Genomic DNA, 26,664 nt, shown 5'->3' on the forward strand with positions numbered 1-26,664 from the left:
AGCATGCAGATATTTCCTGACTTTGATTCTCTTTTTCTTAGTATAAGCACCAGAGTTATCTTCCAGGAGGATGCTTTGCTATCCATAGTTAAGATTCTGAAATAGATTGTAAATGAAGGCACAAATGATGATAGAATAAGAATAAAAATGCATTTATATGCTCTGTGAGCAAGTGGTACATTTGAAAGCACTATGTTAATGACATTTTTCACTCCTTAAAGATTTGTGCTATGAGAGCCCAAAGCACTTAGCCTGGACACTTGCCAGGTAAAGTTGGTCAGCGCCCGCAGAATAGATCAGCATCTTCAGCACTGTAAAGCAGTTCAGGTGATAGAATACATTCTAGAGTGAATTCTGAAAAAATTACCTCTTTTAATGTATGTTCAAATTGGCCAGGTTCTTTTCATTGACTCTGTCTATCTTTTAATGTCCATGCCTTAATTTGCAATCTCAAAGCCTTCCATGGAAGGTACTTACATTTACAGCTCAGTTGATTATATTTTCTCATAGAAAAACAACAGCAACCTTTTACTTTAGCTCTCTTTTACTAAGAACCCCATTCATAGAGAAATCTAACAAGAAGGCCTTGCTTTAAATGACTCAGAATCTGCAGGTAAACCTAACAGCTGAGTGTTCTGAGTCTGACGGGGTAGGTGAACCAGTGTCGTACTGGTCTGTAAACACTGTCCTACGCTAAAGCTTTTCTTTTCTTTTTCCCTGCCACCCCTTCTTTTTAAAAATCACAATCTTTAATTCATGATACGCTTTCATCTTTGGTTTCTCCGGAGAAAGTGGCCATCAATCTGAGAACTGAAATTGGGGAGTGGAGATAGCACAGGTCTTTAGACCTGAACGATTCCATTTGTGAAGATCTGGAATGAAAGGAACATGGCACCTTTGCAGGACTGCAGGAAGCTCAGGTGGCTGAAGTGGCTGAGCGCATGGCAAGGGCCCGATCCGATTCAGTAGGTTCTGCCCTTTGGAAACCACAGGGGGAGAGGACACCGTCAGAGGTCCTTTGAGACGGGCTAGACGTGCTCTGTGGCCTGCAGCAAGGATAATGTCTGCAATTGCCTTGGGCTTTCAATTTTCTCTTTCCTTTGATTTGAGTCAGTTGTACAATCTGGGAAGAGCTGTGTAAAAGTAGTGCTAATTAGGCGTCATTGTTTGCAGAGTTTACATGATTTAATCATTTAGAAAAAGGATTCGGGAATCCATGATCTGTTGTTTGCTCTTTCAGTTTGAGAAGTTAAAAAAAGAAGCCCCTACAACTTTAAATTCTGTTTGTCAGTTATAAATCTGCATTGAACAAAAGGTAAGGCTCATCCACTCAGCAATGAAATCGATGCTCACTCACATTGATGACTTTTGAGGTACAGCAAGTTTTGTACTATCCAGAGATGTTAAATTATGTTCTGATCACATTGATTCAGAAAGGTTTCAGAGAATTTTGAAACCTCTGGCCTAGAATATTTATATTCAGATATTTCTTGTAAAGAATATTAGAGAAAATGTTCTAATAGGTCTTGTAGTCAACTGATATGTTATACACCTTAACCTTTGGTTATACACCAAAAAATGTCGTTTGTTTTTCTTTTCTTTTATTTGTTTGTCATTTTATTGGCCAGGCCATTGCAAGATTTACAATTGGAGGATGAAAATAGACTTTAACTTGCCAAGTATGTTATGTTCGTGAAGGAATAGCCGTTCTCCCACTTTTGCTTGTCAAGGGTCAGTTTTTCCTCCATTGTCAGTGAAATGGACAGATTCACTCTTAGATGCAGAGAACGCATTTGTATTTTACAACTTGACCTGAGGCTCCTTCCTTTCATACAACGGAAAAGTTATGGAAAAAGGTGCCAAGGAGAGAGGAGAGTTTTTTCCTTCTTGTTTGAAATGTTCATAGAGAGGGCAGATCAGTCCCACCTCCTCCCATAACCACTCTGTTGCCCCTTTGTCTGAAGATGGAGCCTTCTGGGCAGCTGGGAGTATTCAGGTTAGAGTCTGGTTTCTGGAACCTTCTCCAGGTCCACTCGGCAGTCCTTGACCTGCATGTCAAGGTGGCCAGATAAGTTAGGGATTTTGTAAAGATGCCTTTGGATGAAATCATGTGTTCTTTTGTTTTGGTCTTAGATTGTAGGACAACAATATTAAACTTATTTTCAGAGCAGTTGTGTATTTTGGGACTTCCCGCCTCCCAAGTTCTTGGAAAATTGAAAATTGACGTTTAGACCAGTTTGTTCAAGCAGCCATACAGTCGGACCTAAATAAAACTCTAAAGCCCTTCATCGCTGATCTACTTCAGCATCTTGCTGCTGTTTTTAAAAAAGCTCAGTGATATGATCGTCTCTTAAAAGTGAATTTTACAGCAGTAATTCCCATTCCATCTCCCCATTTTCATAAATGAAAGGTAAAATCTACTAACTGCTTACTGTGTACCAGAACACTGTTCTAAGCCGTTTGCATTCTCATAATCCTCATAACAGCCTTGGGTGGTAGGTCCTATCAAATATCCCATTTACTGGTGAAGAAACTGAAGCACCAGACAAATGAGTCATTTTCTCAAGTTCACATTGCTGATAAATGACAGAGCCAGGATTCTACATTATTTAAGAAGTAGATTTGCCCAAATAGAAATGGCCTGTCCTTTCTCTGCGTTGAGTGGATATTTTCTCCTCTATCTTTTTTATTCTTTACATTTCTCTAATACTCTGTTCTTTGGGCTTAACAGCATCATTCTTTTTCCTCTGCAGTCATCATGTCTGAACATTCTTCCCTTTGTGGAAGGATCGCCTGACTTCACGCTGGGAAAGTTATTACGGTTGTTTCTCGCCAACCCCCCCCCCCCCCCCCCACCGTGTAACCTCCTGGAGCCTTTTTCCTAGTAAAATATCATCTTTCCCTTTTATAAAATTGTCTTTTATAAAAATTCCTCAAGGGCGAGATGATGCATTCAGCTGCAGATGTTTTGTAGGTGGGCTGCTCTCTCTCTTCTAGGTGCTTTTTCTTTAACAGAAAGATGTCCATTCATCTGACAAATCGAGTTCAAGCAGGGCTTTCCATCAAAGGGCCTCTGCATGTCTCCTTCAAGTTTCACCAAGTTCTGGGTGGCTGTGGGCATCTTCCCTTGCCTGGGCAGAGAGGTAACTCATTTTTAGTTATACCTGTGGTTCTCGGCCATTTTCATTTTAAATTTCTCACACTTCACATCTTTCGGTCCCTTCCCCATGGAGGAGGTGGTATAATGTAGAACATCAGATCTCAGAATGTGGCCCATGGACCACTGGGGTCCCTGAGACCTCAGAACAATTTTTGTAATAATACTAAGACATATGTATCTTTTTCACTTTGTTGACATTTGCACTGATGGTGCAAAAGCAATGGTAATTATAATTGCTGATGCCTTAGCACGAATCAAAGTAGTGACATCCAACTGTACCAGTAGTCAGTGTGTGCCTCATCACCACATACTCACAGTTAAAAAAAAAAAAAAAGCCAGTTTCACTTAAGAATGACCTTGTTGAAGCAGTACAAATTACTAATTTTATTAAATCTCAGCTCTAGACTATATCTTTTTACTATTCTACGTGACAAAGTGGGAAGTACACGTGAAGCACTTTGCTGCAAACTGAGGTAAATTGGTTGTCTCAAGGAAAAGCCCTGGTGTGATTGGGTTGCAGGAGCAGCAAACTAGCTGCTCTCTTCATGGAGTTCCATTTTTACTTGAAGGAATAATTGACAGAACTATAGTTATTGTGATTTGGGTGTTTGGTAGACATTTTCTCAAAAATGAACCAAGTGAGCCTTTCACTTCAAGTAAAACAACTGACAGTATTTGCTGTCACTGATAGAACTCAAGCTTTCAAGTAAAAATTAGAATTTTGGAAAATTTGTATTTGTCACTGTGAGATTGACAGCTTTCCAATACTTAAAAAGCCTTTCTTATAAGATCTGTAGTGACGTTAACAAATGTGAATTTGTTGATATCGTGTAATTAAAATATGTCAGTACATAGAAAATCTGCATACATCATAGAACTGTTATTTTTCACATGACCAGTGTATGGTAATACAAAATCATGCATGGGTTAAAAAAGATCTATTCATAGTGAAATAAATACCAATAGGTTTTAATGTAATGGAGTATAGAGGGGCACCCATGAAAGGTTACTAATATTCTTTCATATTTCACAATGCAGTTAACCTTTTGAAATTCCCACTTGTTGAGTTTGGTGTGGTTTCACAGTTGTATGAAAAGGCTATTAAAATACTCTCTTTTCCAACTACATATTTGCATGGGACCAGATTTTCTTCTTCTACTTCAACCAGAAACCATATAGCAAGATATTGAAAGTAGACACAGACATGAGAATCTAGCTGTCATCTCTTAAGCCAGGCATTAAAGAAATTTTCAAAATTTTCGTACGATCCACTCTTCTCACTATCTTGTTTTGGAAACTAGTTATTTTTCATAAAAATATTTTAAGTAACCTTTAGTTGGTTTATTATTGTTAGTTTTAAATGAATTAATAAGTAGTTTAATGTTTTCTCAGTTTTATTTTCTAATACAGTACATATTGATAGATAGGACCATGCACCCATATAAACAGATCTCATTGGATCCTTGATACTTTTTTTTTATGGTGTGGTTTCTGTTTTTTTTTGAAATACTTTCAAACTTATGGACACTTGGAAAAATAATACAAACCCCATACAGAGAACTCCGCAATACCCCCACCACCTAGATACCCAAATCCAACAATTTAACATTTTGCCACCTTTGCTGTATCGTTTTATGTATGTATGTATGTATGTATGTATCTATCTATCTCATCTCTTATCTATGTCCGTCTGTCTGTTTTCCAAATATTTGAGAACAGGTTGCACACATCATAATCCTTGAACACATACTTCCATGTATATTTCCTGTGAATAAGGATATTCACTTATGTAATCACCTTAAATGCAGTAACCAAGTTCAAGAAATTTAACATTGAAATAAAGCTTATATTCTATATTTCAGTTTGTCGTATGTCCCAAGACTGTCCTTTTGAGTTATTTCTCCTCCATTCTTAGATCCCATCCAGTATCATATATTCATTTAATCATCTTTATTTCTTTAGTTTTTTTTTTTTTTTGTTTGTTTTAATTGTGGGAAGGTATATACAACATAAATCTTCCCATCTCAGCTTCTCCCAAGCTTATCATTCAGTGGGATTAATCACATTCTCAGTGTGGCACAACCCTCACCACCATCTGTTCATTACTAGAACTTTCCCTTCACCCTAAACAGAATCCCTCCATTCATGTTGCGTTAACCCCCTTTCCTGGTAACCTGTACCCTACGTTCTGTCTCTCTGAGTTTCCATGTTCTTTGAATATTTTCTTTGTGGTTACCATGGAGCTTAAATTTAACATCCTAAATTATAACAATCCCATTTGCTTTGCCATCACCTTAATTTCAATAGCGTACATAAACTATGTTTCTATACCTCTCTGTTCCCCCACTTTTTGTCACAGATTAGATGTTTATACATTATGAGGCCAAAACCATTGATTTGTCATTACATTTCATGCATTTGCCTGTTAGATCCTGTAGGAAGTAAAAGGTGGGGTTATAAAACAAAAATACAATAGTACGGGTATCTATGTTTACCCCTGTCATTATCTTTACCAGAGATCTTTATTTTTGTATTTGGGTTCAGTCACTTGTCTAGTGGCCTTTCCTTTGAAACTACAGAACTCCCTTCTCTGTTTCTTGTAGGACCAGTCTAGTGGTGCCAGAGTTTTTCAGCTTTTGTTTATCTGGGAATGTTTTAAGCCCTGTTTCATTTTTGAAAGATACTATTGCCAGGTATAGAATTCTTAGTTGGCATTTTTTTGCTTTCAGCACTTTAAATATGTCTTCCCCCTGCCTTCTTGCCTCCATGGTTTCGGATGATAAATCAGCATTTAATCTTGAGGCTCCCTTGTATGTGACATGTTGCTTTTCTTTTGGGGCTTCCAGAATTCTCTCTTTATCTTTGGCATTCGACAGTTTGATTATAACATGGCATGCTGTAGGTCTGTTTGGGTTTATCCTGTTTGGAGTTTGTTGAGCATCTTGGATATGCATATTCATGTCTTCATTAAATTTGGGAAATTTCCAGCCATTATTTCTTTGTATATTCTCTCTGCACCTTTCTCTCTTTTTTCTTCTTTTTGGTGTTCTACAATGTGTATATTGGTATATTTGATGGGGTCACACAGTTTCCTAAGGCTCTGTTCACTTTTCTTCTTTCTTCTTTCTGTTCCTCAGCCTGGATGATTGATTCTTTTTTCCTGCCAGCTCTAATCTGCTATTGGACTCCTCTAAAGAATTCTTAATTTCTGATGGTGTGGTCTTCAGCTCTGGTTCCTTTTCATAAATTTCCATCTCTTTATTGATACTCTCTTTGTGTTCATCTATCATTTTCCTGATTTCCTTGAGTTCTTTGTCTATATTTTCCTTTAGTTCTTTAAGCATATTTAGTACAATTTTTTAAAAGTCTTTGGTGTGTCCCAGGTCTGGTCCTCCTCATTGATGTTTTCTAATGCTTTAATCTTTTCTTTTGCCTGGGCCATCACTTCCTGTTTCTTTGTGTGTTTGGTAATTTTTTTGTTTGAAACCTGGACAATTTGATGTTTTAATGTGTTATCACTGGAATTTAGACTCTGGGTTGTCTGTTCCTTAAACTAGTGTTGTAACAGAGCCTTCCTTGAATGCCAAGAGCTAATGAAAAATAAATAAAAGAAGGAAAAATAGAAAACAGCTTTCTCAGTCTTTGCAGATTGGCCTGTGCAAGTGCTCTTCTTCAGTGCTTATCCATACATTGAGTTTAGAGTGTAGCCCTGGGCCAAAGCCTGGGGGCCTCTGTGGCTCTTTCTGCACGTGCATCTTGTTTTGGGCATGTACATTTGGTGATAGGAATTCCCCCTTTACCATCCTTCTTAGGAGACAGTTTTCTCAACGGTCGTGGACACCACACTGTATGTCTTACAGCCATCAATCCTTTGCTCCAGGCAGCACAACTTGACTGCTCTACCGTAATGTTTTTTGTTTTTTTTTTTAGGAGAAATTTATATTGCAAATTTTTTTGGCTTTGAACTGTCTTTTTATTGTAAGACTTGAAGGTTCTATAATTCTAGGAGTCTAATATTTAGTGATTTTGAAATGTTGAAGTCCTGTGGATCTAAGTTCTCAAGGTGTTTGGTTTTAAGGATAAATTAATCCAAGGTTTCAATATTCAAGACTGCTAAGAAGTATAATACTTCAGAATTAAAACGATATTGGCAACTATCATGGTCAGTTAACATTTGTTGAGAGCTTAGAATGTGCAGACTCATCTCATTTAATCTTCATGTTGCCCTAACTTAAGTATTGTTATTAGCCCCATTTTATGAGGCAAAGCAACTTGCTTAGGGACACACAGCCAGTAAGTGGCCGAGTTAGGCTTTGAACCCAGGCAGTCTGACTCCAGAGCCTGAGCCTGAGTTGAGCCTGAGTATTGTTTTCCATCTGAAGACAACTGTCAATAGTTCTTTTGTCCCTGCCTGGCATGTTGTAGATCAGGCAGGGCCTGGAAGCTCAGGTGACCGCATTGGTACATTCTACCATAATGTTTTGTAAGAGAGTTCAGTGAGGTGCCTTCTACAGGCAGGGCATGTTCAGGAACAGCAGGTCCCTCTGGCCACCACCAGTCAGAATGGGCCAGACGCACATGCTTCCAGTATGTGCGTGAGGGTTACTCCGATCCCTTCAGAACTGGACCAGGGATCTGCCCTGGGAGTGGGGGCCGGCACCACACTGAGGAGGTAAGGGGCGGTGGGGGGCCAGCCAGGGTGCTGCAAGATCCTACAGCTTTTAAGTAGCTTTTTTCTTGGTACAGCCTTCACCCTGTTATTGCAATCCTTTAACTGTTTTCTGGAACTTTGGGAAAGATGTTTATGTCAGTTCTTGATGGTTGTTCAAAGCTTCTGTGGAATGATGACCCTGAGGCATCTCACACTCCACTATCGTGATTGGAGCAGAGACCCTCCATAATTTTTAAGAGTGTAAAGGGGTCTTGATCCAAAAAGTTTGAGAACTCTTGGTGTAGTGGTAAAGGACATGGACCCTGGAGCCACAGCAACTAGTTACTGGATTTGCCCCTTTCCAAAATTCTCCATGGTGTTTGGTTACTTCCATTCTTAAGCAGTAGTTGATATGTCCCAGAACATTTTATTTTGCAGCAGTCTTTATTTATGCAGCATGCTTTCCCTCTCAGTGTCATAGCTGATTGTAGATAAGGGGTTTTTGTATTAGGGTGTGTAGTGAACTCCATGAAATTGTATGTGAAAATTGTGTGTGTGTATCCTTCTAGGCCTAGAGAGAAGCTCTGTAGCTTTTGACAGATTTTTAAAGGATATCCATGATCCAAAACCAGAAGAGAGTGTGGATTTCAGGTCAAAGAAGAGAAAGATGTGAGTGTGGCTCCTCAGCCCAGTTCTAGTTGCAGTGCATGTGCTCCAAGCTGCACTGGGGGATGCTCCCTGCTCGCTGCTTCACGTTGCCTTCCTCATGCCTGTGCTTCTGCATTTCTGCACTGTTGGACAGTCATCTGTTTTATCTGTCCCCCTCCCTCACTGCAGTGTCAGGTTTGGGACCCCAAGCTTAGCAGAATCTCACCCATAGCAGATATGCAATATGTCTTTGTGAAATCAGTGAATGAATGAACTAATAAGTTGTGAATAAACTCGTGTTTTGCTGCTTATCAAATTCACAGATCCATGACCCTCTGTAACTCACAGGACGTATAAGAAACCCAAACCACAAGAAACTATCACAAGTATCTAGCTATTTAAAAATACCATTCAAATTCTGTGTGGAATGCTTTGAAGTCAGAATTGAGTTTGCAACTCAACCATGGGGCTAAGAGCTGTGTGACCCAGGGCAAGTCATTTCTGTTTTTGTTTAGGTAAAAATGAAAGAATGAAACATAATTGTCAGGGAGGTGAGGAGTATCTAAAATAATGTCTGTGGATTATCTAAGATAATGTCTGTATCATGTCATGCTCAATAATGTTACTTTCTTTGCTTTCTTTCCCTGTAATTAGATAGCTGCATGTGTTACATGACTCTGGTCATAGTTAACTGTGTGATTTCTAAGTTTCAGATTTATCAAGCATTTATTATATAATATGCTAGGTATTTTCACAGGCTTTATCATATCCCATTGTTGAATTAAATGTATTTTTTTGGTATAATCACCTTGTTACTCCTTATAGCAGTATTTTAGATGTAACTGAAACCGTTATATTCCCATACCCGGTCATTCAGGTTAGGCTTTATAAAAAATAGGGCAAGAAAAATGTTGTTTTCAAATCTGAAAGCTGGTGTTTTCAAATCCTGATGTGAAAGGTCTGACATGGAGACTTGGAACTGACATTTTTAACGTGTGTCATGAGTGATTTTGACACACCACAGGTTTGGGACTCATTGTCAATGTGGAAATGCCACCATGAAAATAATCGGTGGCCAGATGAAAGGGATTCGTCAATTCCTTGGGTTCTGGCACTTGTCAAGGAGTGTTCTGTTGTTATCATCCTATGATTTTGTAAGAAATAACAGAGAAAATGATTCTGGAGTCTTCTATACAGCCTAGGAAGTACTTTTTTCCCCTTTATCCACAAGCAAGAACATTCATTAAAACTCCTCTAATTTTAATGTAAGAAATTAGGCAGGAAAAGAGGACTTAGAACTAAGTTTGCATTAAGAGATCTTTGGAAGCCAGAATGGCATAGTAAAAAGAGCTTTGCTGTTGGAGGACTGAGCTGCTGGTTTTTTGGGTGACACAATGTTACTAAAGAGTGAGCCTCAGTATCCCTAATTTCAAAATGGAAATTGGGTGGTGATAATTAAATAAGGTAATTTTTATGAAGTCTCTGCATTTAATAAGTTCCCTATAAATGGTAGCTCCTATTACTGTTTATAGTCTTTTGCTACTAAAGGGAAGTTTAGTTTCTTGGGGAATATTGGTTGCTTTAAATTATACAGTGTTTTCATGAGCTTATATTGATTAATGAGGGGGGATGATTGTGATAAGAAATGTACTCTTGAGAGCATCCTAGTGCTGTGAGATACAGCTGTCTGTCTGCTGTTCCTGTGTTACCCAGCTGCATCAGCACACCCTCATAGGACCTGAAAAGCTGGAGGAAACAGGTGGTTCTCTCCCTTTTTAGTGTGGCTGAGAGAGGAAGCTTTGAAGAGTGTGAATTTTGCAGACATGTCGTTCTGTGTTGGGGTTGATTTTTTTAAGGCTTTCCATCCAGTTTACTTTCCTTTGTTTAAAAAACTATCAAGTACTTATAGTGTGCATACAGTGATACACACACATTTAAGCAGCGGAGCTTACATGCTAGTAATAGTTTTTCTTTCTCAGTGGTAATATGATATGTGCCTAGATCATCCAAAAGAACAACTTCGTGGTTCTGAGATACTTACTTCTAGATAGGTATAAACAATGTGATTAAAGATTATTTAAATTTCATTAATTTAATTAAATATAGAGTTTACTTATTAAAGCTTACCCGAGGAAAAGAATCTTTGGAGTCTAGGTACTTATTGTTTTAGATAGGTCAAATACCAAATATATCAACATGAAATATGAATATGTTACTACATACAATTTGAATCAAGGTATTTAAATAGCATTTTGGATTTTATGTTGAAATCCAAATTTAAAAGATATATTCTCTTTGTAGATAAAGTTCTTTTATTCTAGGTCCTGTCACTCTGTACCTGTTGAGACTCTGTGTGGCAGGTAGGACAGAAGCCATTCCTTTTTTTATTTTTATTTTTTCATGGCGAGAGAATAGATTCCCTCACAGTAGCCCCAGGACTAAGAGCCAGGTCTCCCAGCTCTGCTTCTGCTCTCAGCCCTCTGAAGGAAGAGTGAGCACAGGGCATTTTGGGCACAGTCCCAGGGGTTCTCAGGGCCTCTCTGCAAGGGGTAGAGTAAAAGATGTGAGTTGGTGTTCAAGCAACAAAATCCCTCTGATGTTATTATTTCTAACATCTTGTACAGAGCACCTGCAGTAACTGGATCTTAGCACACTTGTAATTAACCTACACTACGTGAGTCTTTCTCTCTCTGTCTCTTTTTTTTTTTTTTTTTTTTGGTAGATTTCACAAGCCTTGGTCTCCTGAGTACTTTGAATGAGCCCTTAAAAAAACTCAAGCCCACCTTTGAACTAAGCTCATTAATATTAAGAGTATGTATATAACTGGTTATTTTAAAAATGTGTCTTAATCCAGTTAAAGTATATTTACTGAGTGCCCATTATGTGCTGGAAAATGCTAGGTACTGAGATGATTCAGTGAGTAAATAAATATGTTTTGAATTCTTACTGTGAGCTTGTTTCCGCTAGAAACTGGAGATATAAGGGTGGATAAGACATAGTTCTTGCTGCTAATAAACTTATAAGTTAGTGAGGAGAGAAAAAAATAAATACAGGGGTGATTTAATATATTATGGCATAAATTTGCATAGAATGCTATGGGAGCATAGATGAAAATGGCCTATAAAAAATGGAGGAGGGGTGGTAGCTACAAGAGTAGAGGCTTCAAAAGACGTTCAGATAGTCAGCATCTATTCTTTTTTTTTTTTTTAGCCTCTAGTATGTGCCAACGTATGAGTTTCCTAGATTGATAAGGGGAGAAGGACATTATAGATGGAGGAACTTTTGGGGAACTGCAAGTATTTCTCTGTGTTTTATGCAAAGGATATGTGGGGTGATAGGCACAAGTTACTATAATTCAAGGCAGATTATTCTAAAAAAATCATGTTGTGTTTAAGATACAAACAGAATGCTGGGTTAGAATGGGGATTATAATTGATTTTTGAAAAATGTAAGTCTGTATCTGTCAGAGGTTCTTGATTATAAGCAACAGAAAATGACCTTGTCTGACTTAAGCAAAAGAGAACTTTATTGGAAACTCAAAGAATTAATGCACAGGTTCAGGAAATGGGCAAGAACCTAGACAGATATATATATATAAACGGGAACCTAGTAAGGGATATGCTGCTTGTCTTGTAGGATGAGGCTATCATAGACATCCCTGCTGCTCCTGGATTCTTGATGATGGCAGTAGGTAATTTATCAACATCCCTTTTGTTTTTGTGTCATTTCTTCACGTTTCAAAGTGTTAGGTTAGAACATCCAGTTTTCTGGCCCTAGGTCTTAATACCTGGTCCTTACTACTGGAACATGGAGGGGACCCTTTGGCTTCTGTAATGGGAGGTAGAATGTGCCATCAAGAATTAGGGGGTCCCTAAATTGAAAGTATTTAATTAGGCTGTTTCACGATCAGGAAAATAGATAGTAGTTGGAAGTTGAACCATCTAATTTCTAAATTATTTTTCAACTGTATAGTGTTATGAAAATAATGTTCTAATGATTTGTAAAAGTCCTCCATAAATACTGGGTTCTGGGTCTGAAGATGTAGCTTCATCCTTCTCACCCATGTTCAAGTTACATTGAACTCTCCATTCCCTAAGGAGACGAAGCACTTTCATGACTCTGTCCCTCTCTTTATGCTTTTCCCATGTTGGAATGGTCTTTCCTCATTACCACCCTCCCCACTCTGCAGCAGGTTAACATCCTCCCAGGTTTTTCATGGTTCAGCACACTTGTCTCTTTCTCCTTGCCATTTCAGCTCGATGTCACTTCCCTCAGTCAACAGGTGGTAACGAATTACTCTGGTCCTCTGAAACTTTGTGTCCCTTTGATAGAGCACTTAACTCTGCAATTAAATTTGGTTAGTTGCTTGTGCTAGGTCTCTAGAATCTAATCATAATATCCCAAGGCCAAGGACTAACTCAGTTTATTGTATTTATAACTCCAGCACAGTGCTCTAATGAACACAATTGTTCAACTTTAAAGGTTAAGCATACTTTCTGCATTGTGATTCACACTGATAATAGCCCAGAGATATTTCTAAATAAGCATTACACAGTTAAACTTCAGACAAGTTTAGATAAAGTTATCCACCAACAACTCTACTTCAAGAGAGTCTAAATTAAACAGATATTGGTGTTTTGTTTTTTGTTTTTTGTTTTTTTTTCCACTTGTTTTCTAGAATAGATGGATTGGTCCAGGGTTTAAAATTCAAGTTTGGTACACAGCGAGACCATACTATGTAGGGATTGGGAATTTTGGAAACCCATCCCCCACCATCCCGATCTTGAGTTTCAGATAATGGTTCCTTGGGGAAAAGACAGTGAAATAGCATATTCTGTTGTATACTTTCAGCTTAGTGGTGGGGACTCCTCTGTTTCCTTTTTTTAAAAGTGTGAGTTGCATGCAAGTATTCATAGAAGAGAGTGCCGTCACCTGTCTGTGCTTGACTTGGGTCTTAGGTTCCTGGAGTGTGAATTGGCTAACCTGAGGAGCTAGCTAGGTTTCACATGAGGATCTTGAACAGACCAGCCCTTATTCCTCAGGTTCTGGTCAAGAGTTCTTCCAGTCCCCTTCTAAACATTGTTTCCAGGGCTTCCAGTCTCCCTGAGTATTGTACTCCCCAGAAAATCCTCAAGTTCTGCCAGTCAGAAGGCTTGGTTGCTTACATTTAACTTTGAGACCATTGGCACACTCAGCCAATTCCTTAACTCTTTGAAAGGGAAGGGAGAAGCCACAGAATTGTTTGTTGCTGTGGTTAAAATCTGTTCTAAAGTTATAGGAGGTTAGTCTAATCTAGACAGTGAAATTGTTTTTAAATACATTAGGAGGTTTTGGATTACTTGTAGCTGGCAGGAAGTTTTGAACTTTGGCAAAATCACACCTGGGAGTTGTTTTGCAGTCATGTGGCACCTGTGAAGAATGGGCCTGCAGACTTAACAGCACTAGTATCAGCTGCAGTGGGGATAGTAGGCGCTCCCTCACCTTAGGAAACTGAAAGGGTCAAAGAATTATCTGGAACTCTCAGAGACCACATTTGAAGGAATCTTTGACCTTTTTTTAAAACTCTTATTTAGTAGCTAGACCATTCCAAAAGATAATGCCACTTTCTCCATCAGTCAGCAAGTAGGGAGAGAACATATGCTTTATATGCTACTTGCAGAAATTGGCAAGTCCACAGTGTGGTCCCTGTCTTCAAAGGGCTTATAATTTCACCTGGGCAATAACACCAGCCTATATTAATCCCCACTGCATCTGCTCCCATTAGTGTGCTTCAGATCATTAATTGTTGTGGCTGGTGAGGAAAGGGGGGCTGGTGTAGTGGGAGAAAGTTCTCTAGAGGAGGTAAACTAAAGAAGTAAAGTTGACGGGTAAACTTTTAAGTAGTTGTGGTGGGTGAAGCTAGACGATGGCATACTCAACTGGGACTTGGGAATGAGGATGACACATTCACGGGATGCTGAGGGAACCAGCAAGACTGTTGATAGCTAAAAGAAGACTATTATAGACAGCCTTGAAAATCAAACATAAATTTGAACTCTAAAAACTCACAATGAACCTTACACTCAAAGGTGAAAGACTGAAAGCCTTCCCCCTGAGGTCAGGAACAAGACAAAGATGCCCACTTTTCCTACTGCTATTCAATATTAGACTGGAGTCCTTGACAGAAAAATAAGGCAAGAGAAAGAAACGAAGGGCATCCAGATTGGAAAGTCAGAAGTAAAACTATGTCTATTCAGAGATGGCATGATCCTTTATATAGAAGATCCCAAAGAATCCACAAGAAAACTACTAGAGTTGACAAATGAATTCAACAAAGTTGCAGGTTACAAGATTATCACCCCAAAATCAGTTGTGTTTCTATATACCACCAAAGAACATTCTGAAATGGAAATAAAAAAATCCCATTCACAATAGCGCAAAAAAGAATGCAATACCTAGGAATAAATTTAACTAAAGAGGTGAAGGGCTGGTACATTGAAAAATACAAACATTGCTGAAAGAAATAAGACTTAAATAAATGGCCAGACATCATAGATAAGAAGACTTAATATTATTAAGACGTCAGTATTATCCAAAGCTGTCTACAGATTCAACACAATAACTATCAAAATCCCATCAGCCTTTTTTGTAGACATGGAAAAGCTGATCCTCAAATTCATATGGAATTGCAAGGGATCCTGAATAGCCAAATCAGTGTTGCAAAGGATGGATGAAGTTGGAGGTCTCACAATTCCCAATTTCAAAACTTACTACAAATCCACTGTAATTAAAACAGTTGTGCTACTGGAATAAACCAATGGAACTGAATTGAGAATCCAGAAGTAAACCCACTCATCTATGGTCAACTGATTTTTGACAACGGTGCCGAGAACATTAATTGATGTAAGAATGGTCTCTTCAACAAATGATGTTGAGAAAATGGGATATCCACATACAAAAGAATGAAGTTAGACCTCTCCTTCACACCATGTACAAAAATTAACTCTAAATTGGTCAGGGACCTAAGTATAAGAGCTAAAAGCATAAAACTTCTAGAAGAACACATGGGGTTGGGGAGGGGGGATCTTCATAGCCTTGGATTTGGTAGTGATTTCTTAGGTATGATTCTCCAAAGCATGAGTAAACAAGAAAAAATAGAGAAAATGGACTTTGTCAAAATTAAAAACTTGTACGTCAAAGGACACTATCAAGAAAGTGAAAAGACAACCTACGAAATGGGAGAATAATCATGAATGATGTATGTGATGAGGGTTTAATATCCAGAATATATAAAGAATTGCTACAGGTTAACAACAAAAAGACAACCCAATTGAAAAAGTGGAGAAAGGATTTAAATAGACATTTCTCCAAAGAAGATATACATGTGGCCAATAAGCACATGAAAAGAAGCTCAACATCATTAACCATTAAACACAAATCAAAACCACAATGAGGTTCCTCTTAACACCCACTAGGATGGTTATAATTTAAAAAAAAAATGTTGGCAAAGATATGGAGAAATTAGAAGCTTTATACATTATTGCTGGCACTTTTGAATGGTGCAGCCATTGTGGAAATCAATTTGGTGGTTCCTCAGAAAATTAAAAATAGAATTAACATATGACCTCGTAATCCCACTTTTTGGTCTGTACCCAAAAGAATTGAAAGCTGAGATTCTAACAGATATTTGTACACTCATGTTGCTGGAAACAAACAAAATATACATCAGTGGATGAATGGAGAAACAAGATATGGTATATGCATACAATGGACTAGTATTCACCCATAAAAAGGATAAGTTTTGGTGCAGTGGCAACATGGATGAACCTTGAAGATTCAGACATCAAGTTGAGCAAAATAAGCCAGGCACAAAAAGACAAATACTGTACAATCTTGCTTATATGGAATACCTAGAACCACAGTTCATAGAGACAGATGGTAGTTTATAGGTTACCAGGTGTAGGGGGTGGTGCAGGAAGAAGAAATTATAGCTTAATGGGTGAGTAGTTTCTGTTTGAGATGAAAAAGGAGTGGTTACAGGTGTCAGTAATGGGAGCACAATATTGTAAATATAATTAATACTATTGAATTGTGCACTTGAATGTGATTAAAATGAGAAATTTTGTGCTCTATATTGAGTTACTATAATGAGAAGTAAAAGAAAATGAACTTAAAGCTACAGCCTGAACGCTGCATGGTAATGGGCAAAGGAGTGGTGTGCTGGAAGTGGAATTTAAAGACAGGTAATTTCCCAACTGTGTATGTTGGTTGGATGAGAGTAGGGTGACAATTTGAATGTTCTCCATGGTTTTTAACCTAAACGACATTCTAAGCCCTCCATTGCTTGTACATTGGCCTGACCTTAGGAAATAACTAGTTACAGTGGGAAGACAGATGAGTAGGTCACCAGGGTTCCTCATTATGCCTCTTGCCTGCCCCAGAAAATGGAATTCATTCTACCTTATTCATTTTTCCTTCAATAATGAGGCCCTTTGTTATTGCTACTATTGAGTAAGGCGGGGGGCCAGGAGGGGGACAGGGAGGCTTGTCTTATTCCAGGTCACATTACCTAACGGCCTCTGCACAGTTACAAAGAACGTAACAGCATATAACCATCATGGGAAGGAAGTTTTCAGTGCTTCAGAAGCAAGCCAAATGCAGTCATGCTCATAGAGAAGCAAAGGGTTCTTCATGTTGACAAATGGCATGCAGATTTTGTAAAGAAAAAGGAACCATTCTTGGTGAAGTGGATCATAGACAAGATAAGGCCGAAACTGTTGACTCTCAAACTAAATTGCAGAATTTCACCCTTTGTCGGAGGGCAGAACAAATAGATCTTTAGCTTTCCTTCAGGGCTGGGGCCATTAGAGCTGCATTTACCCTTTCCAGAGAAGGACCCTCAGAGAGCTGACTCCTTTATGCTGACCTTGGTTGTTTCCCATTGCTCTTGGCACTTTCCCCACGCAGACTGAAGCTGTGACTGATAACCTTAGACAAGGTTCTGGTTTGACAGATTAACACAAGTTACTAAGTGAAGAGGACCTTGTATGGAAAGTCTTCACGAAGCCCCTAGAGGTAACCATGCTGTATATCTTACACACCTGTGGTGCCAGGAGAATCTTCGATAGACAGTGGACTCTCCTAAAAATTTCCTGTTACTTGGCTCCTGGCCTGAGCCAGGCCCTTGCAGGGCTTCCTGGATGCTGGTGGTATCAGAGTCCCCCTTGGCTTCTCACAGCTCTTGCTCCGGGGTATAGAGAACTGCAAAGAAAACAACATCCCTTCATGCCATGTGTGTTTTCCTTTCAGTTCTCGTTTCACATATCCATGACCCTTTCGGTTTGATTATATCCCCTGAATTTTGGTTAGGAAAATAGACGCTCTAATTCTAAGAGCCCTACCTAAAATAGGCAGGGGAAAGATTAGGGTCATGTGGGATGGGAACCAGGTCTTCTCCTCACATTTTTTGCCGTATGGCCCAGGAATCTGGTGCAGACTCTGTGATACACCTTAGAATCACTTTACCTTGCCTTCCAAGCAAGGAAGCTAGGAGTTGAAGTTGGTCCCTTTAGGCTGGGTCAGTGCTGGGATGGCTCACCTTCTGTCCTTCCCTTGGTTTGGTGGAGTGGCTGATACCTAGGCCTGACTGACTGCAGGGGTGATGCTGACTATCAGTTTGTCTCTCCTGCTTTTCTTCACCTCCGGGAAGTACTGGGTGGCAGTGGGAAATGTAACTCTTGATGAACGTGTGGGCCACCAGGTGTGTGTGTGAGAAAAGACGTCTTAAATGATCATTGACACATAGCCGGGTATCCCGTCCTTCAGTCTGCACAGGTATGCGCGTGTGTGCTTGTGTGTATGTGCATGTGTAAAGTGCTAGAGTTCTTTCCTAATTCTGAGGCCTATGGAAAAAATGATGAAAGATGGCATATCTTTGGTGTCCTCTGTGTTCAGGACACCCCACCTATGGTATTTTCTGCCTGGGGCTCTTGAACCTGCTCTTAGCAGGCAGGGCCTTGGATAAGGTGGTGGGAAGGTAATTCACCCAAGGCTGTAGTGACTGTGATTGGCTTAGTGCTGGGGTTCTAACTGGGTTCCATGTGTATATGCTCTCACCTACACACCCTTAGATGCACACACATGCACATACCACACCTTTACCATATTAGGCCTCTGTTATCATTTAAAATTCATAGTCTTGTGACCAAATGGTAACACCCAAGTTTGTAAATATGCTGGCAGATGCTATTTCTGACCCAAATCTATTTTAAGAAACATTATACTTTCTTTTATGAAGCATATGGGCCCTCAACTCCCGTTACTCTGATTTGTAGAAGGGGTAGGGATGGGAACATGGAAAGGTGTTTATATTTTGCCTGTGTTCTCTGCTCTCCTTCTAGATTAGGAGTCTTGACTTTGGCTGCATATTGGAATCACTTGAGGAGCTTTAAAAATCATGGGTGTCTGGGTCCATCCCCAGAGATTCTGTTCGGAGAGATATGGGTGAGGCCTGCATATGGGCTCTTCAGAATTCCCCAGGTGATTCTAACTCACAGTCCAGGTTGCATCTTACACCTCTCTCTTTCAATACATTTTCCACCTGTTTGCCTTTGGCTCTACAATTCCTAATTTTAGCTCTAGACTTTTAGATTTATAGATGTAGAAGATGCGGCCCAGAAAAACGGCTACGTTTCTTTCCGGGGTCATCCTTGCCATTGACCAAAAAGGGAACACTGACATGCGGCTTTATGTGTTGTGGCTGTGATTTGAGACCTATATTCATCTTTAAGATGTTCCAGTTGTCAAAATATTTTTTTCCCTTTAGTCCAAATATGCATTTACACATGTGAGCCACATGCAAATACTATTCAATGTCTTGATGCAAAGAAACCAGCGCAGAAGAAGAGAAATTCCAATCGTATGGCCTCTCCATATCATTATTTAGTCACCTAATTGCTAGCTTTGGCCTTCTGAAAACGGGTAGAGCAACAAATCTAGCCAAAATTTCAAATTACCAGTTTGAAGCACTTCCTGAAACCATATATTTTTTCTAATGAAATTATGTTTGGGGCAAGGATCTTAATTAAAAAAAGTGTGAGTCTTTCCTCAGTAAACTAAATTACTTTTTTTTTTTGTTTTTTTGCAAAGTAACGAAGGCCTTTATTCTTTATTTTCTTAGAATTGCAATTTGGGGAGCACCGACTCAGGGGTAGCAACCCAATAGTGTCCTGTCTTGGCATTTCCAGGCCAGTGTTTTTGTTTTTTGTTTTTTCTTTTTTTATTATTAAATTAATTTTATTGAGATGTATTCACATACCATGCAGTCATCTATGGTGTACAATCAACTGTTCACAGTACCATCTTATGGTTGTGCATTCATCACCCCAATCTATTTTGAACATTTTCCTTACACCAGAAAGAATTGGAATCAGAATTTAAAAAAAAAAAGTAAAAGAACACCCAAATCACCCCCCAATACCACCCTATTTTTCATTTAGTTTTTTGTCCCCATTTTTCTACTCATCCATCCATACACTGGATAAAGGGAGTGTGATCCACAAGGTTTTTCACAATCACGCTGTCACCCCTTGTAATCTACATTGTTATACAAACATCTTCAAGAGTCAAGGCTACTGGTTGGAGTTTGGTAATTTTAGGTATTTACTTCTAGCTATTCAATACATTAAAACCTAAAGAGGGTTATCTATATAGTGCATAAGAATGTCCCCAGAGTTAAATTACTTTGGAAAAAAAAAAACCCCACAAAAGCCTTAAACTGTGGTGCCCAGGCAGGGAATCAAAGCAGAGAGCTCAGAAGACAGCCCAGCCCATCCTGCTGACTGTTCCCATGTATATTGTATGTGTGGTATCAGTGTACTGTGGTGGTATCTCATGTTCAGTTACTGCAGGATTGAATACCATGTCATGCCTAATTGGAACCAGAAGCACACTCCAGATTGTGTGTGAAGCCAGATAAATCGGAGCTGAAAGGCCAGTGCTTGGCAGAGGGCCACAGCCCATAACCCCAGCTGCAGCCTGAGACTGGAAACCGAGCGTCCTGAGTGCTCTGTCCTGGGCTGGGACATTCTCTTGCTAACACATGGTCTGGCAAAAATGAACCACCCCTCTCTTCCATCTTTTAAGTACTCTGAGAGTCAGCTGCCCTTTCCATTTTAGTTTTCCTTTCCTGGCCTCCCCACCTTTCTCTTTCCTATTCTCCACCTTGACCATTCCAAACTTGGTGACTTGGTCAGTTACTTGGTGGACTTGAGTTTTGTTTAGTGCTACTGCTTCTGCCCTTGGAACTGAGTTGTGTGACAAGCTTTTTGTGCCTTGAAGATTGTTATTTTGACCTCGTGGGTCATTTTGGTGGGTGGTTGAACTTGTGATAATTCTGAATAGCAACTTTGGAATTTTAATAAATCAAAAGAGCGCCCACTGCAAGTTGAAATGTTGTAGAAAAGCCTCGTGGGCTCTGGTGCGTCACACAGGAAGGAGGAGGACTTTTGGCACTAATACACATTTTAAAAACCCTCCCCCTCCCCAGGGTCTCCTCCTGTTTGTGTACAGTTCCAGTTTGTCCTGCCCCAAGATTCTAGAAGACCCCAACTACTTTTTCCTGGACTTTCAGCTAATTTCAGCTCTATTCTGGGAGGCATGAAGAATCTGCTTTGACGGCAGAGGCAAGCAATAGCATCAGGGAAAAAGTTGGTAGTCCTTTTACTGGCACTTACCAGAAAAGCTAATAATCTTGTTTCTCATTTTTTTTTTTTAGCTTTTTTGCATAACTGGATTTTCTTTCTTCATTCTCTATCCTTGTTTAAAAAAAATCAGTAGGTTGGATTAATAGGTTGCCTCGTTCTTGGAAGTTTCCTCCTTATTTTAATCATGTTGTGCTAGGTCCCTTATAGATTATTTTACTTTAATATGTGACTTCCCTTGTTGATTTTAGGTATTATTTTAGAATATGCCATTTGTTCCCTAATTTTTCTCTATCCAATTCCTAAGAACTTTTTCCTGTTCTTTCCCCCAAATCTTTCATTTCTCTTTTTCCTTCTCTGCTTTCATGTTTGTCTCTTTTTTTTTGCAAATAACTCAGAAGTTCAGAAGAAATCATTCAAAACTAGAGTAGGGAGGAAACTGCCTCCTTTATAAAAAATTCCTGTCCATTTCTGAGGGCTTCTGAGATTGATAAAACTACAAGGGATTCTTTAAAGCCACTTTAAGGAAGGATCTCATGGTTCTTGCCAAATGTGCTGATAACTCAGTTCTCTCCTACCTCAGTTAAAAGGAAATTCATAGTTTTCAGTTTTTGGCTAGACCCCAGGTTCCTTTTTATTATTATCCAAATAAATCCTTGGGAATATATTTTTACATTTATTTGAATTTTTATTAAAATTTTATTTCAAAATTTTTATTTGAATTTACTTGTTCCATTAAGCCTTTCAGATCAATTACCCCGAGGTCCCTTAGCCTTCAATCCCAAGCACCCCATCAGAATGCTTGGGAATATAATAAGTTCACAGTAGATATTGGTAGTGTGAGTAAGTGGAACAATCCAACCTGCATCTGTCTTTTTCCTTGATTGTTAATTATTTATTGTAATTATTTGGCAGTTCATCTTGTGTGTAATTTTAATAAATCTGTTTTTATTGTTTTAAATTTTTGCTGTTGAACTTTGGGTTACATCTCAGCTACAGTATACGTTCTCTGAAAGAAAGAATAGCAACATTGTGAAATGTAATTTTTAAATACATTTTTATTGTGAAATTTAGCATATATACATAACAGTGATAACTTTCAAAGTAACAATTCAACAGTTAGCAAATTTCAAAGAATGTTAGGGGTTACAGTTTCATAATTTCAGTTATTTCCCCATTGTGAAAAACACATATATACAGAAAGATGATAACTTTCAAAGTACGATTTAACAATAGTTAGAGAGCAAATTTCAAAAGAATGTTATGGGTTACATTTCCACAGTTTTAGTTATTTCCGTATTGTGAAATATAAGATATATACAGAAAGGTGATAACTTTCAAATAGCGATTTAATGAGTAGCTATAGAGCAAATTACAGTTCCCCCCCATTTCAGTTATTTCCTTCTAGCTATTCTAATACCCTAGCATTTCAAAAAATATGTATATTTAAGTAAATATTCAGTATTTGTAATCATTTGTTAAATCCTGTCTTGTCGGTTGCTACCCCTTCCTTTCATTTAATCACTTCCTCGATCTTCAAGAGTGTCTAGGCAGTGCCCACCCTAACTTGTTCATATTGAAAAGGGGTGTCGACATTATGGGGAAGGGGGGCTGCATCCGGTTGATGTTCTGAAAGACGTTGTTGCCCTCTGGGTTTTGGGACTTGTCTGGCATAAGAACTCTGGCACTCTGGTGGATTTAAGTTTCTGAGAGATAAACTTAGTGAATGAAACATTTATAGAATCTCAGATAGGGACCTAGGTATTTTGGGACTACTGATGGTTAGGGCTTGGCATACTGTTATTAAATGTGCAGGGGAGTGATGTGATTAGATTTTCCTATTGGAAAGACCTCTCAGTTTAGTGTGGATATAGACTAGGGTGTGAGGGGTTGGTTTGGAAGTGGGAATAAGCTTAGAGTCAGGGAAATAGATGAGGAGGCTATTGCAATGAGATGCCGAGGGCTTGCAATTCTGAAGACCGAGCACAGATTTGGACTCAGAGCCTGACTGTGCTTCTTCCTACTTCTGTGACCTTGGGCGAGTTACTTATTGTCTCAGAACCCCTCTCCTCATCTGTAAAATGGGGGGAATTAATCTATCCTTCATAAAATTGTATTTGGAATAAATGAAATAACATATAGGGAGAGTTTAGTATAACTGGTATAGCATATACACTTTTTAAATGGTTTTTGTGATTGTTACTGTGGATATTAATAAATTTGGAGATTGACAGAGGAATAAAGAAGAGGGTTGGCAGAAATGTGTAGGAAGTAAAATAGGTATGCAGTAACTGGCTGGATGTTGAGGGGAAGGGAGAGGAAGGAATTTTTAAAAAATCCCAGGTTTCTGGCTTGGTAAAGAGTAGAAAAGGCAGGGGATAAGGCGTTGGAGTGGGTGGGTAAGCCGTTGTGGGAATTGAGGAAGACACGTTGAGTTTGAAGGACTTGCGGGCCATCCAGCTGGTGGTATAGTTGTGTCATGAGTCTGAAGTTGCAGATGAGTAGTAGATGTGGTGACCCAGGGTGAGTCTGTTGAGGGACAGTAGACGAACACTCAGAACAGGGCTGTGGGAAACAGCAAGGGAGCCAGAGAAGGAATGTACAGAGGCAGGACCCAGAACCAGGAGGAGGGGTGAACCTGGAAGCCAAATGAAGAGCACTTTTCAAGAAGGGGATGATTAGCCATGCCAAATGCTTCAGAAAGGGTTAGGTGTGTAATATGAGAACTGGAAAATTCTCGTCGGATCTGTTTACTAATCAGACCATTGGAAGGGTGACAATGGTTGGAACATTTAAGAGGTGGAGACAGCAAGTGTAGATTGCTTACTGAAGACAACTAGAAGAGAAGGGAAGCAGAGAAGGGAATTCGAGGTATATGGTATGGTGAAGAAAAAAGTGGTTTCTGTTTGTTTAGATTTTGTTTTTTGCTGGTGTTTTCTTTTTAAGATGGGAGATGCTTGGACATGCTTATATGATGAAGAGAAGGGGCCATTGGGGGGTTAAGGAAAGGGAGGGATTGGAGGATGGAGCAAAGTCTAAGAGGAGGCAGGAGGAGAGGGGATCAAGAGTGGGAGAGTAGCATTGCATCAGAGAAGCATTTCAGCAAGAACTTGCAGGCTAAGTGGAGGCATTGATGTATTTGAAATCTTGTCTTTAGATGCTCTTGTAGTTAGAATGTTAATTTTTCACCTCATGCTTACGGATATGTATCTCCTTTTTCTCATGCTTATCTTTTAGTTGAGGATCCTCTTTGTAACTTCCACTCCCCGAACTTCCTGAAGGATCTCAGAGGTGGAAATGAGAGGTTCCGAGGATGCAGCAGCTGGAAGACGTATTACAGCGGCTTGATCCAGGAACACTGCGGTATGGCACCCCGACTGAGAACATGAACTTGCTGGCCATTCAGCACCAGGCCACAGGGAGTGCAGGACCAGCCCACCCTACCAACAGCTTTTCCTTCCACGGAAAACCTCACTCAAGAACCCACAATGGTCTACCAGTCGGCACGCCAGGAACCGCAGGGTCAAGAACACCAGGTGACAACACGGTGATGGAGAAACAGGTCCGGTCCCACGCAGCCTCAGCAGAACAACGATGAGCTGCCCACATATGAGGAGGCCAAAAGCCCAGTCGCAGTTCTTCAGGGGGCAGCAGCAGCAGCAGCAACAGCAGCAGCCGGGGACTGTGGGCCATGGCTACTACATGGCTGGGGGCCCCCAGTCAGAAGTCCCGGACTGAGGGGAGGCCCACGGTGAGCCGTGGCCAACAGTGGACAAGCGCATAAGGACGAGGGCCCTGAAAGAAACTTAAGCAGGGCCACGTCCGTTCCCTCAGTGAGAGGATCATGCAGCTGTCATTGGAGAGGAATGGTGCTAAGCAACACCTCCCTGGCTCAGGGAATGGAAAGGGGTTCAAGGCAGGAGGGGGACCCTCCCCAGCCCAGCCTGCAGGTAAAGTGCTGGACCCTCGAGGTCCTCCACCCGAGTACCCCTTCAAGACCAAGCAGATGATGTCCCCCGGTCAGCAAGACCCAGGAGCATGGGGCTTTTCTACAGTGACCAGCACCCGGGGATGCTCCATGAGATGGTCAAACCTTACCCTGCTCCTCAGCCTGCGAGAACAGAAGTGGCCGTCCTGAGGTACCAGCCACCCCCTGAGTATGGGGTAACCAGGTGATTATTGAGCCTAAAGGATAAATGTAGTTTCTCAAAAGTCAGCAATCATATTTTTAGCTTTTAGTGTTTTCAAGGCATTTTAGGTTTTTGTCATCAGTTTTTATTTTCTTGTGCATAATATTTAATAAACTACTTATTGGCCAAAATAATATAGGGCTAAAAAGAACAGAGAGCAAACGGGGATCTTTTCCAAAGGTAACAGAAGGCAATTGGGGATTTATGAGCTTAGGGGAGGGGCCTCAGTTATTGGCCGGGGCTTTGGAGCTTTGCCTCGTGGCCTGACAAAGTAGTAATTTTCCTGGCTGGCTTTGTGGAGAGCATCCAAACTCCTGGAACATATTATTACCAAGGGGTTTTATAGAGTCTTTCTTCATTGTCGATGTGAAAGGAAAATGTAGTCTGAATGCTACAACTAAGGAATTAAAAAAGGACCATGGAAATCACATAGTCTCACCCTGTCATTTAAAAAAATGAGATACTAAAAGCCAGGAGAGATAATACATTTTCCACAGTACGTGACTCTGAGGGAGCTGGGGTTTAGAATTCACTCCATTGCCCTAATTCCTCTTACAGCCCTCAAATATATTCTTCTGATTGAATGAGTGATTCAGTAATACTTAACTGAGTGTATACTCGGTGCCATCCTATACCAGGGATTCAAAGATAAAGACATGGTCCTTGCTCTCAAACAGCTTATGGCATTGTCTTGTGGGGAAGCTAGCATCTGAGCAGACCTTTGCAGTACAGTGTGTAGACTGAGGATAAAGTATGCAGAAAGTGCTTGGGGAACCCAGAGGACCACACCACTCAACACCTGGAGGCAGCTGGGAAGAACTTCACAGAGGAGGTGACATTTGAGAGGGTCTTGAAGGATGAATAAGTGTTGGAGGGCAGAGGTGAAGTAGTAGGATGTACCATGCAGAAGGAATGCCTTTTCTACAGACAGAATGTTCGAACTGAAATGAGCTGCAACAGTGTGGATGGAGCACTGGGATAGAATGTGGTTAAGAAGTGGCAGAAGATGTGTTTGGAAAGGGAAGTTGAGACCAGATGGTGAAGGTCTTCGAGTGTCATGCTAAAGAGTTTAGAATTTATCCTGTGAGCCATGGGGAAAAGCCATGTTTTTAAGCAGGAACCAATATGTTGCTGTTCAATAGGCTGGCTTTAGTGGCAGTACAGGATGAATTAGGGAAAAAGGAGACTGGAGGCCCTGAGGATCTTAAGGGACAGTTGCAGCAGAGTTGAAATAGGAATTGGCGAGGGCAGTCTAAGCTTGAGGAGTGGTAATAGAGAGGACTATTACATGTTAAGAGAGGTAGAGAAATAGAATTGACAGGATTTAGTCTTTGA

At 39.9% G+C, this 26,664-nt stretch overlaps 1 protein-coding gene across 1 annotated transcript in view; it reads left to right on the forward strand.

Annotated features, from left to right (window-relative positions):
• Positions 1 to 21,070: 21,070 nt before the first annotated feature.
• Positions 21,071 to 26,664, forward strand: part of AMOTL1 (angiomotin like 1) — a 96,821-nt gene continuing 91,227 nt past the window's right edge. Inside the window, exons 1-2 of the mRNA XM_037841159.1 lie at positions 21,071 to 21,149; positions 24,377 to 25,311. Of these exons, the coding sequence (XP_037697087.1) occupies positions 25,178 to 25,311 (134 nt within the window). The 5' untranslated portion in view covers positions 21,071 to 21,149; positions 24,377 to 25,177. The remainder of the gene's footprint in view (positions 21,150 to 24,376; positions 25,312 to 26,664) is intronic.

This window comes from Choloepus didactylus, chromosome 6 (genome assembly GCF_015220235.1).
Source record: "Choloepus didactylus isolate mChoDid1 chromosome 6, mChoDid1.pri, whole genome shotgun sequence".
Classification (NCBI taxonomy): domain Eukaryota; kingdom Metazoa; phylum Chordata; class Mammalia; order Pilosa; family Megalonychidae; genus Choloepus; species Choloepus didactylus.